We start from the raw sequence: 15116 nt of genomic DNA on the forward strand, positions 1-15116 counted from the left end.
TGGCTGTAATTCTATTCTATTTTTTTCCTTGGCCGTAATTCTTCCATTGCTTTTTGAATAAAATCTACATATATTACTTGGTAGACCAAGACTGTGTTGTGACAATAAAGCTGAAATTACTTTTGTAGACGATCTTATTCAACAAGACAGGACAAAACAAATTAGAGTAGGAGCAATCTAAGGGAGAAAAATATTGGGCCTATTTGTACTTCCTTCTGTGAGCACTAGAAATCAATTAGTAGACCTACTGATGTGGCAGACAAGATGGGAATTATTATTGAGTACATCTCAACTTGAAAGGGAATATTGAATAGAATAGAATGAAAGGAAACAAATACTACTTTGGGCTAGAAATTATATCTTCCCAAATTTATGCTCACATTCACAGTATATAAGAAAGGGATGATGGGGATACTATTAACTCGTTTATCTCACTCTTCTTTATCTCTCTCCTCTTCCCTTTTTCATACCTTCAATTATTTTCTAGGGTTAAATCTCCAAAACCAAGTGGATAGGGTAGAGGTTGGTACCCTGGTATTTCTTTCACTACCTACTGTGGAGGTCATAGAGGGGAAATTTTTCCTTCAAATCCTAGGCCCAGTTGACACAATCCTTTCTTGGGGAATCTTCATGAAAACCTAGCACTATTATGCAACCTCCTTCAATCTACTCCATCTCATGCTAGAGAAAGCACAGAAGCCAATTACAAAGCTAGATGGTACTCAAACCACCCAATGTGGTATTCTTTAGACTTGAAAGTCTGAACCTATATGAATGATCTATTGTTGTCTTCTACCTACTATGGAGGCAATCAGCAGATTAGGGGTTAGGGGAGTGGCAGACCTAGTGGATTGCATCTACATCACCAAGTAGTGCTTATGCTAAACACTTGTGCTCTTTCATTAATCTTTCAAGCTTCTGTACAACTAATTAAAGACCTTCACATTGTATGTCCATGTGATTATATTACACCTTCATTAACGAATTCACTGTAGCAAATCATCATGTAACTAATAATACAGCTTGCTTGCAAATGAGCTTTTTATTAGCTAAACAACCTTCCCTTTAACCCAATTCAAAATAGAAAAACCAGAGATACCTATACTTGGACAGAAGATCTCTAAAATCCTTCCACCTTAATAGAGCCAATTCAACTGTGTAAAACTCAGTAACATTCTTCAGTATTAATAACACAGGAGCAAGGGAAACCCCAGAACAGCAAGTAGCATGATTGATTCTCATAATAATAATAAAGTTCAATTAAAATATGTCCAATTTTTTAAAAAAATATTGAACTGAAACATAACACCACAAGGAACACTTGGAAAGAATGGCAAGAACCTGAAGACTCTAGGAAGCTATCCCTAAAGAAATCCCGGCATCCACAAAAGACTAGCTAGAATCCTCATCAAGTCATAGACCACACAGCAGTCCACAATGCCACAAATAATTTCATTGCATGACATAGAAATTACGAAGTTCATAAAACATTATCAGTATCAAAATTGGCTTCTTTTTCATTTTGTCTGGTATCTCAGCAACCAAATGGTAAATAAGTTAACTAAATTACAAAGCTCCTTTTTTTTTCCTCCCTTTTCTTAACAACCAAACAGTGCACAGGTAAAAGATCCTTTAACAAAAAGGAATCACTTGGTTAAAACTTTCATTATTCAGATCCAAATGAAATAAATTTGGTACAGATGAGTTCAACTTTTAATCTTCTGGGAAGAAGAAATCAAGTTTGAATCTTAGTTTTTGTTTCATTATTCAGATGCAAATGGGGCTAAAGTTCACAAAGCTAAGCTCAATTTTTCATCTTTTTGTGAACAAAATGTTATCAAAAACATTATTAAAAAAAAAAGACTACAGTAAAAACAATTTCCCAAGTAAAAGTCTCTCCTCCTTCCTTAATTTTCTCAGCACCCAAACGCAACTCAATTAAAAATTCGCAAACCAAATACGAATTATCTAAAAACGAAAAAGATAGCAAAAAATCGCCAACCTAATGACAGAAAAAAGAAAACGAAAAAGAAAAAATTACTGCTTTGTTTGGATTATGAGAAAATGTAGGAAAATATAAGAAATGCAAGTTCTGAATCTCAGTTTTTATATCACCCAGGTCAAATTGAAACCATTTTTTTGAACGATGAGTTAGAATTCTTCATTTTTGGGGGTGGACAAAAGCCACAACAAAAACTCTTACAAATGAGTAAAACAAACAGAGCAACAGTACAAATTTACCAACTAAAACTTTACCAACATTTTCCCAGCAACCAAACAACAAATTCACCAAATCATCCAAACTTAAATAGAAATCAAACCATCTGTGAGGGAGGCGGAGACTGCCGATACGTTGTGCCGTCGGCCTCCACGGTCCAACCGGCCTCGCGGGCGAGAGCCGCCAAAACGTCATTCATATCAGCCCTCGCAGGAAGCGGAAAGTTGCCGTACTGGCGGAGTCCAGCGAGCATCCGGCTGGTGATAGCCCGGCGGTGCCGCTCCCGAAGCTTGGTCCGCTCCTTCTCCTTCTCCCTCTCCTTCTTCCCCTTTCCCCCTCCTCCTCCTCCTCCGCCGGTGGCAGCCGCAGCCGCTGCCGCCGCCGCCGTGGCCGCGAAGCCACGGGGACGGCGAGACTGAGGCTGAGGCTGAGGCTGAGGCTGAGAGAAGGTGTGGTTGGAGCTGTGATCGCTTTGGTTTTCCAGATCTTGCTTCAAATTGCTGCTGTTGCTGTTGTTCATCTCACTTTCTTTCTTCACTTCCTTCTCTCCCTAATCACCCTCTCTTTCTCATTCGACTGTATTTGTTTTTTAGTTTGAATGAGCCCCCTTTCCTCACCTTTCCGTTCTTCCAAACAGTTGTCATTTCCTAACCAATGAAACCCAAAACTAATCGTTTAAAAAGCGTTTTTAACTTTTCTACGATTAGTGTTCGTAGTAATTCTTTTTAACATTTTTAACACTTATATAATAAAAATTTTTAAATATTAAAAATATTAAAAACACTTCTTAAAATCACTATCACGAATCTAAGAATACGTTTTGCAGTAATTTTAAACAATATTTCTAGTAATTTTAACACTCGAATGATAAAAAATTTTAAATATTAAAAATATTAAAAACATCTCCTAAAATCACTATCAAATTGGTTTTAAAAGTCCTTTTAGTAGTAATTTTAAAAAGTGTTTTTAACATTTTTAACACTTAAAACCTTTTTTTAGAATTACTATTAAACAATACTCTAACATTCTAAAATTTTTATCATTCAAGTATTAAAAAATTAAAAACGTTTTCTATGATCACCATAAAAAAGACACTCTTATTTTTATAAAGCAAAATTATATTTGCAACCGTAAAATTTCCCCATATTCAATCTATTTCGACATTGATTTAAAAATATTAACATTTTAATACATCCTTACAAATTTCTTATATACCGAAAACGTCATTTCGTTCTAACGTTCGGGCTCAATATGCTAGACACTAAGAAGTGGTACAAACTTCAAAGATCAAACATCCAAAAATATTTGGGGTCTACTTGAAAATTGTTTTCGATAATAAATTTTTGTTATTTTTTAGAATAAGAATTTAGAAAAACATGTTTAATAATAAAAAATTATTTTTTATTTTTTATTCTTAAGAATAAAAAATAATGTGTTTTTAAAATAATATCTTTTAATTTTTTTCTATTGTTTTAAAAAATAATTACATAAAACATTAAATATAAAAATTATTTTTAAAAATATTAAAAACAAATTTAAAACATTTTAAGTTTCAAACATATTTTTATTTTACAAAACATCAAAGAAATGTTTCCAAAAACTCTCTTTCAAAACTGCTTTTGAAAACAGTTACCAAACATGTATCAACTAGAAGGTCAAGGAAAGAGACTTTGCCAAAACACTCTAGCTCTTTCACTTCCTCATACTTGGTGCTCGTACTAGTTACGAAGAGCAATGCCACTTCAATGGAGGAATTGGCCAAGATGGCTTGTGTCAGCCAAACTCATAGACTATTGAAGAAAAGGGCCTACACCCCTAACCCATTCAAAGCTTGTCCATACCAGACTGCACACCGATTAGGTATGAGTTAGACTCCCTCATGTTGCAGCCATAGATCCATATTGGGTATATTAGAGCATGAAAAATGAGTATCATGTGTCCTAGGTGAAATCAGAGTTCTTCCTTCCTGCTGATATTCACAAGCTTTCTTGAGGCCTGCTCAATTGACTATGCATTTGCACTAAAACACTGCAAAAACATTTAAGGACACCAAATCGGTGATGGGAAGAACACAGGGAATCAAGATAGAATTCAATAAATGTTTGCAGATCATATTCATAACAATGACAATTCCATCTTCTCCATCTCCAAGCTCAGGCTGGAGAACGATAAATTGTGGGTAGTTCAGTCCATTTCTACCTTGGTTGATTGTTTGGAGGTTTAACTGAAGAAACTAACAGTAGGACAACAAACCACATGCAGAAAAAGACTGAACCCTCCAAAACATCCTACTCTGAGGCATCGTTTTTATTTTCTCCAGGGTGGAGAACTTCATCGCTCCCCAAGAGGTAGCTATGTTGGTTTTCTAGACGCCCAAATGCAGACTACCTGCCTTAGTTTTCTGCAAGCAATGAACCTGATCTGCAAATATCCCCGCGGCAAAGTGGGCATACCCTGTGTGCAAAGCCAAGGGTTAGGCAATATCTCAGTTTTAGTAACATAATCAAATTTAATGGAAATGTACAATGGTATGCAAATATATTCAAGGGTTTCTAACTATAGATGCAAGAATAGAATTATTTCACGGACTTAGATCTTTTCTAAGCAACCATACAGCACTTAGACAACTCAAGACACTTAGCTAAAAAGGACGCATAAGTTAAAATGTATCATACGATGTCTTTTTCTACTTCCAGCACAAGTCCTGGACACATGCAAATCTGGACAGGTTCTCTAGCCAAAAATTGGTATCAGTAAAAGACATAATAAAGCCCAGCCAGAAACTCTTTGATGCTCCATTTGTTCCGTCACAACAAGACAGATCGTCCACAACACTAAACTCAGTAACAATAAATATGTGAAATAATAGCTCATATAGACCAATTATAAGGAGGCTACCTATAATCAATCAGTGATAGGGTAGAGTTTACCCCTTTTAGGCTCTGCAGAGGAGGATTAGGTTTTAGGGTTTGCGGCACAAAATTAATTGCGTGATTGCTAGCAGCACTACTTTTCAGGTTAAGATTCAATGTAGGAACAAGGTTATTTAAAGAGAGAATTTACACAAGTAAAACCCAATGAGAATGAATCCTAGCTCTCAATTGAGCAGATCACAACTACCATATGCGCTAAAGGTGTGTTTTTTTTTTTTTAGGCAAACAAAATAATTTTATTGACATAGAAATGAAAAGGCAACAAAAACAACAACCCCTTCAAGAAGATCCTAAATAAACAAAAAAAACTTCAAAATACAAACTCTAACAGGCAAATTACAGTATGACAGTTAAGAATTCGAATGCATCTAAATGCTTAGGAAATCTTCTAATTGGCACCTAGACCATGCTGATAATGCCACCAGAGCATTTGGACCTTAGAATCAAAGCCTTTGAACATTCTCTTGTGTACTTTCCAGTGTTGCCATTGAACCCCATCAAAACTCTTACACAGATGAAAAGAAAAGGAAGTGAGTTATTTTCCCACTTTCCTGGTTAATAAAATACTCAAGTCATTGAAGAAAAAAGTAAGAAAAAACATTTTTTTTTTAAAAAGACCACCTCAAATCTCATTGAGGTCTTGACCAAAACTAGTGATACCCAGGCTCTTCAACTTCACTCAGCATGCCCATGTCGATATGACATGACAATAATGTGGGTCTGGCATCCTTCTTGGATACTCCCTTTTTTTTCTTCAAGTATTCACTATTTTTTTTAATAGGGACAGAGAGGAAATAAAGAGTTTTTGTTTTTTTTTTTTAAATCAAGGTTCTATTATCTAATTGGCTTCTTGTTAATTTTTCAACTGAACCCTCATATCCTAAATTTTAAGATGTGAAGGATCAATCACAAAAAAACACACCGACACCCCAAGCTCGTACAAAGCCCATGTAAAACAGGCCAAAACTCTTTGAAACTTCTCAAAATTAGTAATTTCAATGTTGAATGAGGAATATAACTTTTGTGAAAACATAAATTATCATCACATGGATATTCCGTAAAATCACTTTAGTATTACAGGTCATAAAATGAGTAACTTAGTCAAATTTGATGCTTTTGTAATCATTCATGCATTTCTCAGTTGAACGTAAGAAAATCTTGATCAATGTTTTCATGGTAAAAACTTAATGTAGAAAAAACACTAAGGAGATAAATGATAATAGAACTTACACGCCCGTGCATATGCATATTATACAGTAAACGAGACATCAAAGATTCAAGGAGACGCCAAATTGACCACATACCTGTGTATCTCTTTTAGCCACTTGTCTACACATGTCCTATGAAATTCGTGATGGCAAGGTAACACCCGCATGTTGTCTCCTTCCTCGTACTCCACAAGGCATATATAACATCTGTTAAACCAAAGAATTAGTCCAAAGTGACTAAATTGATTAAGAACAAAATTCATATGAAGGAGAACAATTATATCAAATAAGTGTACAAATGAAAAAAATGTTCTTACAACTGCCATCATATGAGATTGATAGAAAACAAAAAGTCATAAATGATTGAGACCCTTAACAACAAATATACAAAAAAAATACTTCATTAGTAAGTCTCACTGGTAGTCATGTAAAAATGAAAATATTGTTTTAATGCATTTAATAAGCACACCAATCTCTTGAACAGGGCTCCTAAAGAATCCAAACAATTACTTGAGCATGTCTATAGTGTGAAGTTTAATGTATGCGACACTAAGATTGACTCGTGTGCCAGGGTTAGAAGAGAACCCCCTTTCTTCTCAATTCAGCTGAGGCAGTGCCCTTATGTGGCACACACATGCAACCACACCCATTGTAACAACCCTCTGCTTGTAGCCACCAAGCCAAGACCATGAACCATCTGAATAAGCCTACAATGGGTAAATGAATCTATCACTGGCAAACACTGGATCCAAAATGACTGCCTAAGCCTTATCCCAAACCTGGAATGGTGTCTTACAATTCAGAAGACAACCTCAGCCATCTTAAAGGGGTCCGCCAGGGAGACTTACCCAACAACCACCCTTTTGTGGGCTTCCATCTGAACAGACATCTGAGGTTGCCTCAGGCACTTGTCCTAGGAACAAGCATCAATGCCTCGCAAGAACTTCTTCCCAGTAACAGGACAGTCCAGAACACACATGCAAAGTTGTGCAACCATTCCCGATTTAGCATCTGGACACATCCCGTGGCACTAATTAAGGGGGCAACAAGGACGGTCACAGGGCAACCATTGATAAAGAAACCAACTATACATCCTTTCATCCATCTATAACAATTCTGGGGAGACCCTTATGTTTGTCTATACAAAACATCAAACACCTTGCATTCTTTTTCCTTCCCTCCAACATCCCAAACACATTTCTATTAACTTGAAAGAGAATTTCCTTCCAACTAATCCCCCCCTCCCAAAAAAAAAAAACAATGTAACGGAATTTCACAAGGGTCCCATAAGCACCAACAGAAGAAAAATATATCTGTACCAGTTTCTAAGTGTGGCATTAATCAGTGCTCAAAGTTCCTCCCAACTGAAAATAGGCAGGCAGGGCTGTACGTGCAGAGGCCCCATCATCAAGTCTCTCCTTGCCATTATATTGTTTTGTTATTTTTTTTTTTATAAGTATTTTTTCCAAATTGTGAAAAAGTAAAATTTTCTTTGTTGAAAACTCATTGCATGAGGTGCCTACTGTTACAAATGTCCAACCAATCCTCAGCAGACGATGAATACTGGTTCCACTACACATGGATGTCATAGTCCAAGAATTTCAGAAAACCCACTTAAACAAGAACCTTAGAACTGCCTAAATACTCTCCAATATCATATAAAACTCCACCACACTACATTTTTTAATTCTTACAACCATCTCTTGCCAAAAGAATGGAACAGTGTTTACCAAACCATTTTTTTTCCTTAATCAGTATGATGCATGGTAAAAAATGTTTCTTTCCACTAGAATAACAAGAGATTTAGAGAACTAACTTTCTAGAACTTCTTTGTCTTCTTATGCTGCCTAGAACCCTAGTCGAATCTTTCAGAACTCTTCAGGGATCAGATTTTCACTTATTTTCTCATTGATAGTGACTATGTCCAGCATTCAATAGTCAACTGTCATTGTTTGTTCCAGGAATCAAGTGTGATTTAATACACCAAATAGAGATGGCAAAGCTGAAGTAAACTCACAAACTAAACATTCTTATTGGGACCTAGTTTACCCATATCCACACAGGCGGTGGGGATGGAAAGTTAGGTCTCAACACATTTCAGGTTTGAGATGGAATAGGATATAGAGTCCTGCCATGCCTGCCCTGGATAATATATTATCGAAGTACCCATTTATTTTAAATAATATAATAGAAGTGCACTTCAAACAAGTGCTACTGATCTTTGAGTTTCTTAGCATAATTATAATATAACATGGTTGAGTAGAAGGTTCACATCTGTTTATACAACAGCACTAATACAGAATACAGACATTGAAATCCAAAATTTTGAGACATGTAATATAGAGTCATTTCATGAAAGAAAACAGCTAAGAGCTTTAAAATGCCAAGTTTCCCATTGAATAGGCACCCATCCACGAATAAGCCTGCACATATGACAAGCTCAGATCATTCATGTGTAAGGCATCCCAACATGTATTCCATGGGCTAGGCAAGAGTTTGCAAAAGTGCTTTGTCTACAAAAATGTGATCAGGAAGTTCTTGTCCTCTTTGAAACCCACCCTGTTTTCCATCCATAAGCAGAAACCATCTTTAGCACACACACATCTTAGAAGCCGATTTATTTGGGGAAGAAAACAAAGTAAAAAGCTAAACCTTCAAGAAACATGTCTATGGCTTATTGGACAGATGCTGCATTGTAAAGCAAGCAGCAATGTTGATACTTAAACAAGCCTGATGATGATAAATACCAATTTGAAAGAAATGCCTCTAATAATTGCGAAAAGATGTTGCATAAATTACCATGTGCCTACAAGAAGCAGCCACAAACCTAACACATAGCTTGTTTGATGTTTACATTATCCCTTGCAGGATCTAACAAAAATAAAGACTTCAAAATATGGACAAGATGTATAAAATTAGCAGAAATGTCAGAATATAGCATAGGCTCACCTTTGGAATTTTCCTGACTAACAAAGCTATGACTTGGACCAAATTCTGACTGAACTCAGTGCCATTTTAGGTTAGAAGACTGAAAAAGCTGACACATTTTCTCGGCAAAGGCATAATGTTTTTCTGTCTTGTTGGCACTGGTCTAAGCAAATAATGGGAATGGTTCCCTAGTGCATAAACAAGACAAAATCCACCATGGATATGGGTGTTTTTTTCCCTTTTTTCTCATGTTATATCTTGATATGAGATTTTAAATGGATTTAATTTCATGAAAGCACAATTAAGGTATAGCTACATGCAACTCATAACAGCAGAAAAGAAAAGAAAAAAGAAAAGAAAAGGTAAATAAATATTCTAAATATGTTCCAGTGCTCCCTTATAAACGATCAATCATCTCCCTCAACAGTATTATAGTAAAATGAGTAGCAAATGAAAGCAAAATATGAACACTTACTGTGCAGCCTCATCATTTTGATGTTTTTGTGACTTGTCGTATAATTTCAAAGGCAAAGATTCTACAACTTCATTTGGTGCAGGAACAGAACCAATAGAAGATACAGAAGGTCGGGACGATAAGACCACAGATTGCTGGTGAATTTCATCCAGAACCTATAGGTATAAAAAAGAATTCAACTTATATTGAATGATACAAAGAAAATACTGGAAAAGTGACCATCACAAAATATAATAATATATTAGCATTACCTCAAACAGCGCTTCAGCCAACATAACAATTCTTGATATGCTAGCCCTAGCACTAGTGTCATCATTTGAATTAGCATCCCGAGTATTTACACGGCATGTACAACGACCTGTTCTATGTTGACCTGATAAGATACAAGATCTCTCATGTCCAGACAGGTTCTCAAAACGACTGCCTAGCCTCTGAAGAGCACGAACCTGCACCATTTGAAATATGAGTTGCTAATTTGAATCGGTTGCATGATTACATCAAAACCAGAGAAAGGGTTTAAAATGAGAAACTTGTCTTCTGTAAGATATGAATTAGCTCATGAGTGCATGCACCACATTAGGGATGTCGAAAATCACAACCAACTGAGAAGATGTTCTTATATTGTCCACTGGGATAAAATAGTGGCTTTAGTTATATCCAAGATGAGACTGCAAAATGATTAGAACCCCAACTTTGAAATACACCACAATGTAGGGCTAACAGTGGTCATCCCCCTTCATGCCCAAGTTTGGTGAGGGGCCTCATACTGGACCATGGATCTCATAATAGATGTTGAATGATGGAGCAGTACTTTTGATGTCATAAAGGTGAACCTACTTGGCACTTGCCTCATCGAAGTTGAAGAAACTATGGCTTTTTGATAATTTTTCAATTATGGCTTTTTGGCTCCGTAGTTAGTAAGCATAAGATTATAAGTTTCGTCACTTCTTATTCTTATTTATGCTCGATTGGGTCACATTTCTATCTTGTTTTAGAAGAAGTATTTGAATTTAAATATGCCTCAGAAAACCACTCTTTATGAGCAAGCTCATAGAAGTTTCTCGTCTGCTTATGGCTTTCTAATTCTGAGTTTTATTTTAGTTGGGAAGTTTTTATTTGGTAGAAGTTTGTTATTCAAGAAGTAAATATTTTTTGTGTTTGAGAAATTTAATAACTATGCTTCTATACAGGCAGAGACAATCTAAGAGATGAATGAACAAACAAGAATTCTTGACATATTTTCATACTTAATGGAAAGACTCCGTTAATTTGTTCTATATGTGAGACTCATCTCTCTTTTCTGCTTCTTCTCTATTTCTTTAGTTTTTTTTACATGCTTTTACACTTAACCACAATCTTCAATCTAAGACCTTATCCTTTTGATCATAAACCAAAACAAAATGTTCAACCCACCACCCTGTCACTAGAGTCCCACCTTTTTCTTGCTATCCAGAATTTAAAACAAATTTTCACCCCTTAATTCCAATCCAAAATCACTGAAATCTACACCTGATCTTTTCTTTTATTCAAGTCATTGGGGTTGGTTATTCAACACTTTAAGAGTTATCCTACATCAATTTTATGTCATTTGAAGATAGTTGCAACTGTCACTATCTACTCAACACAGAATGTCACAAACACCTTATCTTATTAATGTTCCCTGCTCAAAAGATATCAAGAAAGAGTTATATGTAACCATAAATCATTACCAAGTGCAGAGAGTTCACAAACCTGAGATCTTATTCGTCTTCTCCTCTCAAGAAAATTCGATCTATGTTCCAGCAGATCATGATACCTGGCTTCCCTAGAATGTGAGGTTTCCATCTCAAAATCTTGGCTGCCAAACAAGGAGCTAGACATACTGGACAGAGGATACCCAGATGAAGTTGGTGAGGTTGCAACATTCCTGTCAGTTGCTGGTGCTCTTGTCTCATTGTCCAAAACCTGTCTCTCACTACCCTGACTCATATCTCTTGCTTCCCTCTCTCTTCTCAGAGGACAAAATGTTAAGTCAGAAAATGATGATCGTCGAAGAACTCTGTCACGGAGTCTTCCAACACTTAAGGTTCGGCTAAAACGAACATTCCGTTCTACAGGTTCTCGAGGTCCAATCCGCCTATCAGCAAGCCTTGTCTCCATGCTCTCTATCTCAGCATGACCACTTGTAGAATGTAAATTTACATCATGAGAAGTAATTGTTGGGTTATCCCGCATATTGTCAGAAAAAACAGATGATGGAGGGTCTAGTCTTCTATTAGCAGAATTATCTTCATAATATGATGTGGGAGATCTATTAATCAGGCATACAGGAAGCAAATCACTCCCTTGTTGAGTCCCATTTCTATTAACCAAGCTATTGGAAGGTCCAGTGCGTAGATGCAGCTCTTCTCCACTGTTTGAAGTAATACTTGAGGAAGAAACAGGATACGCTCGAGATGAACCTAAACTGCTTGCTCTGCTTAGCCTGAAGCTTATGTTACCAGGAATTAAACTAAAGCGAGAGAGGAAGCGACTAGAAGGGTTCAAGGATTGAGTCGATGAAGCTCGGGTGGAGCTGCTACCTGCTCTGGAGGAAGTACGAGTGAAATTCGCTTGGTCCCACTCCTGGAGACCAACATTAGAAGATATGGAGGGCATTTCATCAGGTTGTTCGACTTTAACCTTTCTGAAACACCCACTTTTCAATTGATCAGACTCTGTCTCATTCTGTTCTGTGCACGGACCATTGCAGCCATTTTCTTTGTTCTGATGATCAGAAACCTAAAGCATGAGTTAAATACCACTTGAGTTCCTTAAAGAAATTTGGCCATTCAATTGCATACATAGCTCACAGAAAAGGATAAATATAGAAAACAATTATTGGTTACAAGATAGTATATCAAGAAAATGAAATCCACAAGATATTTTCTAAAGCACTACCATGTTGTTATTGTAATTAGTATTTTTTATTTTTTGTTTTTGGTGTTGTGATCTAGGCATTGTAGTTGGATGGGTATCGAAAGATTTCTGAAAACCAAATTAGTAGAGTTATGGGATAACGTTCACTTCCTAATCTCACTTAAGGTTTCTGTAACCAAGGAATTGCTTGACGTTCCGTTGAATTTATCTTGTTGAATGAAAGATACTTGGTTGTATAATCAGAGAAGAGGGTAAATTATTTCTTTTCAGTCTCTCCCTCTCCTTGGCAGTTTAAAGCTGAATTTGATGGCTTCGTTGTTGTAATATCAGGAGTCCAGGTAAGATACACGGGGAGTGGAGTGCTTTTCCAAACTGGTTGATATATGTTGATTCTAAGCTTTTAAACCCAATTCTGTTAAGCTATTGGAGCAAGTGGTAACTTAACCTAACATTAGAACTCTAACACCAAGTGGTTTAAAATTCAAACCTTAGTCTGTTCTCCATTTGCCCTTTAGTGATTGATTTTCACATTTCCACATGTTGGTCAGTGTTGCACGAGGGTGGAATCCTCGTATACATTAGCTCATTCTATAATAGCTTAAACATTTTAGACAAGCTGTAGCTTAAACATTAGAACTCTAACACCAAGTGGTTTAAAATTCAAAACTTAGTCTGTTCTCCATTTGCCCTTTAGTGATTGATTTTCACATTTCACATGTTGGTCAGTGTTGCACGAGGGTGGAATCCTCGTATACATTAGCTCACTCTATAATAGCTTAAACATTTTAGACAAGCTGTAGTTTAACATTTAACTCTCTAAGTAGGTTCAAAAATGGCTTTTGGTTTGGATGTTCAGGAACTTGTGGAAGAGGACTCTAGTTTATCATTTCTTGGGCTTCGACTAAATATGGAGGTTTTGTTCATTGGATAAGGAGGTTTCATTCTCTTAAAGGGAATGTAGGTTAAGACCCACCCAAATAAGTTATTAAAATATATTGTAGGCCACCCTCCTTTACTTCCCGAAGCTGTGTCAGTCGTGCGAGTTTTGTAGGTTCCTCCTAGTATTGGCTTTTCATGTTGTTGCTGTTTTGGGGGATATCCCATACCTCCTTGTACTCTTTTTTCCCAATTATTCATAAAATTTCATTTCTTATCAGAAAATCTTAGGATTATGTCAGCCACATTTTCTATTGTTGGTAAGCAATTCTTTCTCCGTGAGATAATTTTTTCCAAAGAAATTTTTCCTTTGATTACATCTGTCATTTCTATAACAACAATTTCTACTTTCTCTCAAAAAGAAAATCCCAAAAGGCAAAAATCAAAACCAAACGTGAACATATATATTTTCTTAAAATATACATAAAATATCCTTCAAGGAAAGGAAATCCATCTTCCCAAAGAAGAAAAAGTCCAGGAGACTGTTTTCCCATAAAACAAACATGCAAGCAGAGCCATCATTTCAAAAGTATTCAAAATACCCATCAATGCCATGAAGAAAAGAAAGCTCATATCCCAGAAAACAATCAAATAAACAAATGTTTGTTAGCTATCCCTTTTAATCAAATATTTCTAAACAAAATCAGGGAACTATTTTCCATGTTCGGAAACGTTTTCCCAGGAAACAAACAAACAACCAAATTAGGCAATGTGCACATCTTACACAACCAAAAACACTCAGAAACAACAAAAAGTAACAGAAATGGGAAAAATGGTGAAAGCAAGAGGGAAAGAAAGATAAAAGAATCACCGGGTGGTCATCACTGTCATTGTCACTGTCACTGTGGTGAGATCCAGATGGAGGCCTGAGGCATGATGAGTGGAAAACCCTGTGAGCTCTGTGTACGGATGAAGATGAAGTTGAAGAAGCTGAATGGGGTTTGCTGGAACTGGATCCCATTTCTGTCAAGTTCACACAACAACAAGAAGATTCATAGATCTAAGAAATGAGCTCAAACCCACAAAATCCACTACAGGTTTGCTGCAACAACATTCACAGATCTAATAAATGACCCCAAACCCCCAAAACCCACAATGGGTTCAGTAGGAAAACATTCATAGATCTACCAAATGAGGTCAAACCCACAAAACCCATCAAGGGTTTGTTGTGTTTTTGGGAGATCCAATGTGGGTTTCTCCTTCTGAAAGGGAGTTAACAGTGGGTTTGGTGAAGATTGTGTACCAAGTTATTGACATGGAAGATTGGGAGTATCTAGTGTGCTTCTTCCCCTTGCAAATGCCTAGATTTTGGGATTCTTCATTTTGAATTTGGTCCCAGTGGGCTAACCAACTCCACCTTCAACCCAAAATTAGTGAAATTCCTTTTCTTTCTCTTTTTTTAAACCTTTTTTATAATGTTCATAATTCAAAATTTTAACATTTATGATTTTTTCTTTTTCAAATACTGAAATTTTTAAAAAAAATATTACTAGTTTTATATTTAAATACTTTTAATTTTA

General features: G+C 36.2%; 2 protein-coding genes across 4 annotated transcripts in view; both read right to left on the bottom strand.

Annotated features, from left to right (window-relative positions):
* Positions 1-2847, bottom strand: part of LOC117933599 (beta-amylase 8) — a 14576-nt gene extending 11729 nt beyond the window's left edge. Inside the window, exon 1 of the mRNA XM_034855042.1 lies at positions 2322-2847. Within this exon, the coding sequence (XP_034710933.1) occupies positions 2322-2738 (417 nt within the window). The 5' untranslated portion in view covers positions 2739-2847. The remainder of the gene's footprint in view (positions 1-2321) is intronic.
* A 1429-nt stretch (positions 2848-4276) lies between these two features.
* LOC117903989 (E3 ubiquitin-protein ligase RLIM) lies at positions 4277-14955 on the bottom strand. 3 transcript variants are annotated; one of them, XM_034816529.1, is made up of 7 exons: positions 14840-14953; positions 14408-14559; positions 11494-12522; positions 10014-10208; positions 9763-9917; positions 6456-6566; positions 4277-4672 (listed from the first exon to the last, which is right to left on the bottom strand). In XM_034816529.1, exons 2-7 carry the CDS (start codon positions 14555-14557, stop codon positions 4612-4614), a joined length of 1701 nt encoding a protein of 566 aa, XP_034672420.1. In that variant the 5' UTR covers positions 14558-14559; positions 14840-14953; the 3' UTR covers positions 4277-4611. The 3 variants fall into 3 exon arrangements, with proteins under 3 accessions (XP_034672420.1, XP_034672427.1, XP_034672413.1); XM_034816536.1 differs by having other exon boundaries at positions 11494-12507; positions 14408-14955; XM_034816522.1 differs by having other exon boundaries at positions 14408-14954.
* Positions 14956-15116: the final 161 nt, after the last annotated feature.

This window comes from Vitis riparia, chromosome 2 (assembly GCF_004353265.1).
Source record: "Vitis riparia cultivar Riparia Gloire de Montpellier isolate 1030 chromosome 2, EGFV_Vit.rip_1.0, whole genome shotgun sequence".
NCBI classification, from domain to species: domain Eukaryota; kingdom Viridiplantae; phylum Streptophyta; class Magnoliopsida; order Vitales; family Vitaceae; genus Vitis; species Vitis riparia.